This window comes from Sinocyclocheilus grahami, unplaced genomic scaffold (assembly GCF_001515645.1).
Source record: "Sinocyclocheilus grahami isolate Dianchi unplaced genomic scaffold, SAMN03320097.WGS_v1.1 scaffold253.1, whole genome shotgun sequence".
NCBI lineage: Eukaryota > Metazoa > Chordata > Actinopteri > Cypriniformes > Cyprinidae > Sinocyclocheilus > Sinocyclocheilus grahami.
Genome location: NW_015505432.1, coordinates 1,014,583 through 1,018,357, shown reverse-complemented (window position 1 = coordinate 1,018,357; position 3,775 = coordinate 1,014,583). Strand labels below are relative to the sequence as shown.

Genomic DNA, 3,775 nt, shown 5'->3' with positions numbered 1-3,775 from the left:
GGACATCCCCAAATCGAGGTTTTTGGCGATTTTGTCAGGTTTGCTCACTTTTGGGTACAAATTTGTCCCCAAAATATGGTTAAGTAGGTACACACACACACACACACACACACAAACACCCCTTGGGTTTTTGTGTTTTATGAGGACTCTACACAGACATTTTTAGACGGTACAACCTTTATATTCTATTCCCTAACCCGAACCACAAACTTCCGTAAACCGTAACCATAAATACATTTTTCATTTTCAATCAATGAATCAATAAATAAATTTATAAAAATTCATAACATGTTCAGCATTTTTACAATTAAATATAATTCATTTTTACAGTGTTTTTACAAATGGAGATGTTCCCAAAACAAGGTTTTAGAAGGTTTTGTCAGATATAGCTCACGTCTGGGTACAAATAATGAATCAACAGTCTCACGTTAGGGTGAGCCAGGGTGTTGCTGTCAGTGTACATGATGGAGCCGGGCAAAAGGGTGACTTCCTCCTTTATAGTCTCTGCCTCGTTCTTGATCTCTGAAGCTTCAGTCACCTACACATAAAGTGTTATGGTATTTACAAAAACCTTAAGAAATCACACCGAGCTTTGATCTTTCCATCATTCCAGACATTTCTCTTATTCATAATATTCAAATCCACTCCCACTTTGCATGATAAGTTGTTTAATTAAAGAGAAATGCCTCATTCCTTAACTTCTTCACCATCGTATCTTATTCTCCTGAGATCCACTCTTCTTTGGTGCCAAAAATAGTCATAATTTAGACCCCTTAAGTTTCAACCATAATTAAACCCATAGTAAACCCACCTGTAATTTGCAAATAATTCTGAACACCGTGATTAGCTTGTTTGAGGTTAACCTTCATTAACCTTCCAGGACTGGGTTAGAATTAAAGGGATAGTTCAGCCAAAAAAGAAAACTCTCTCATGTTGTTCAAAATATGTACAACTTTGCTTTCTACTGCGGAACATAAAAGAAGATATTTAGAGAAACCGAAACCGTTTGCTTACCAAGAGAGAAGAGAGAAGAGGGAAACGCATACAGGTTTGGAGCGACGTGAATTTTCATTTATGGGTAAACTATGCCATTTATTAAAATAGACTTTTTGCTGCTGTTTTTTTTTGCAAAGATCTTCATCTGTGTGACATTAGTAAGTTGCAGACACTGAGATATTTTTGCACCTTGCTTCAGATTTGAATAAGGCTCTTTTTGGACTGGAAGGAAATGAGTTCAGTGAACTATTTTATCTCAAGAGATCAAGTTAAATTTGCTTGACCCATTTAACTGGAATTAGTGGGTGCAGTTTAAAGGTGGAAGGTTTGCATCTGATAATGACTCATTCTTGAACCATAGTAAAGTTGAGCAAACACTTATCTGTAGGTGAGTTCAATGCGAGAGATGTTGGGTGCCATTCTATACACAAACTGATGGCAGTATAATCATAACAGTGCTCACTCGTGTCCTTTATAACATCTATATCCGAGCTAAGCAGACTCCTGTGTTCAACGTCAAGGCCATACTCTGTTCAGTGAGGTTTTATCTGAGCTACATGGAATGGAAATTATTGAAAAATCAAATGTGCATGAATGTATGTATTTGTGTTTGCCCAAAGAATGTCCTCCATGTATGCTTTTATTGCTGTTCGTACATCATTCAGAGTAATGTTAAGTGCTGGTCTAGCATCAGTACAGACTCATTTCAGCTGTCACCTTTTGTCTCAGACCACAGAGATCTGTGCGCATTTGTTAGTAATCTGATTTGCGCGGTGGGCCGGATTCAGTAATGCTCACAGCCCACCGACGGGCAGACGCTTTTCAAGAGCCCGAGCACAAGTGGACAGGTGCCACAGACCAAACGGAATTTAATGGCAATCATTTCATTTGCAGACAAGCGGAGAGTAATCCGGCGAAAAGAAATCAAATAAAAGAATATATCTATATATGAGAAGGAAGGCAAAGAGAATAGAGAGGGAGAGAGCCAGAGATGTACCTTGGTGGCATCCCAAGATGATTTGAAAGCCTGAGGAACAAAGGAGTCGCTCTCAATGGCCTCGATATCCTTTATCCTCCTCACCTGCTCGGCGAGAGACATTTCCTCTAGAGGAACAAAAAACAGAGCGGCGAGAGGTCAGCGGGGCAGGTCAGACGGTCACAAACCACAGAAACAAAAAAAAACATCATTCTGATGGATTCATCTCTTAGCGAATAACAGCGTCAATCTACTGGACACTGTTGAGTCTGTAGTGCACATGACACATTGAAGCAGCTGTGCTCATGGGATGCCGGTTGTGTCCCGATCCCATTCCCTGTCTATGTCTGTATGTCTCCAGGAAAACAACAGCATACGGTCCAAACAAGCAAGAATACACAGTACACAGTAGCAGGGAAAAAAAGAGAAAAGAATCTAGAAAGAAAATAAAAAAATGACTGGTTTGATGAAGCCTATGTTGTGTTAAGTGTCCTCTATAGTTTGAAGTAGTTCGGACTTAAAGGGATAGTTCAGCCAAAAATGAAAATGTGATGTTTGTCTGCTTACCCCCAGGGCATCCAAGATGTAGGTGACTTTGTTTCTTCAGTAGAACACAAACGAAGATGTTTAACACAAACTTTTGCAGTCTGTCAGTCTTATAATGGAGGTGAATGGGAATCATGGCTTTGAGAGTCAAAAAAACATACACAAACAAAACCAAATTAAACCCTGCGGCTCATGACGATACATTGATGTGTAAAGACACGAAACGATCGGTCTGTGCAAGAAACTGAACAGTATTTATGTCGTTATTTACCTCTGATCCACCACAATGTCCGAACTGTCTGTTCGCGTCTTCTTCTTGCTTTACGGCTGTATGACAAGACGCAGAAAGACCGTCCGGACCCATGAACCGTGACACACTCAGGAAACAGCCAGCATTGTGATTTGGCTTGAAGATGTGATGCATGTTTCTCCAAGTATTTATGGCATAGTTCTGAGTAAAATGATGCATTGTACACAACCTCAAATTTGAATGCAATATAGTAGCAGGGTCTTATTCCGGTATCTGCTGTATATTGTATTCAGTTTCTCCTAATAATCATATCAGGAGATACATATGCTAATGATTTTGGGTTGGACTGATACACACAACACCTGGTCATTTTTAGTCAAGCTATCGGCCTCTGGTGGTTGAGCATATTAATATGGACACTAACACATACTGTGACTTCAACTATTGCTGATAGTTGTTTAGAAGGTAACGTTTTATTTTGATATTCCACATTCTACTGACTGTACCTAACTTTGCAAGTACGTCAAATTATTCGACTAACCGTCTACAAATACACAATTATAAGGAGAGACAGAATTTCAAGGAGATTTCAAGAAAAAAATAATCAATCCTAAGGTTCTTCAGGGTAAACGGATCTTCTATTATTTCATATGCATACTTCTCTCACTCTACACATTCCTTCAGGAAAATAAAGACCTAATGTGATATTGTTTGGTACTACTTCCATAAATAAATAGAGCAACTGGCTATATTGTGTCTAATATTTAAGTTACTCCATATTAACTTCTTGTTTACTGAACTATAAGCTGTGATTACCTACAGCCACAGCTGTGCTGTTATTCAGAACAGTTTGTGTGATCCTGCTAATTTAAAACATCCTTAAACATAAAACACAATGTATTACTGATACTCAAATTCACCCACAATTCAATCTCTCTCCACACATATGCATGAAAATGCTCAGAAGCAAACAATATTAGGTAGGAAGCATGCTCTCTCTCTCTATT

General features: G+C 38.7%; 1 protein-coding gene across 1 annotated transcript in view; it reads right to left on the bottom strand.

Annotated features, from left to right (window-relative positions):
• The window catches only part of LOC107598622 (serine/Arginine-related protein 53-like), a 114,649-nt gene that overhangs the window by 4,146 nt on the left and 106,728 nt on the right, over positions 1-3,775 (bottom strand). Inside the window, exons 6-8 of the mRNA XM_016290017.1 lie at positions 2,826-2,837; positions 1,994-2,098; positions 428-538 (exon numbers count right to left, since the gene is read on the bottom strand). Of these exons, the coding sequence (XP_016145503.1) occupies positions 428-538; positions 1,994-2,098; positions 2,826-2,837 (228 nt within the window). The remainder of the gene's footprint in view (positions 1-427; positions 539-1,993; positions 2,099-2,825; positions 2,838-3,775) is intronic.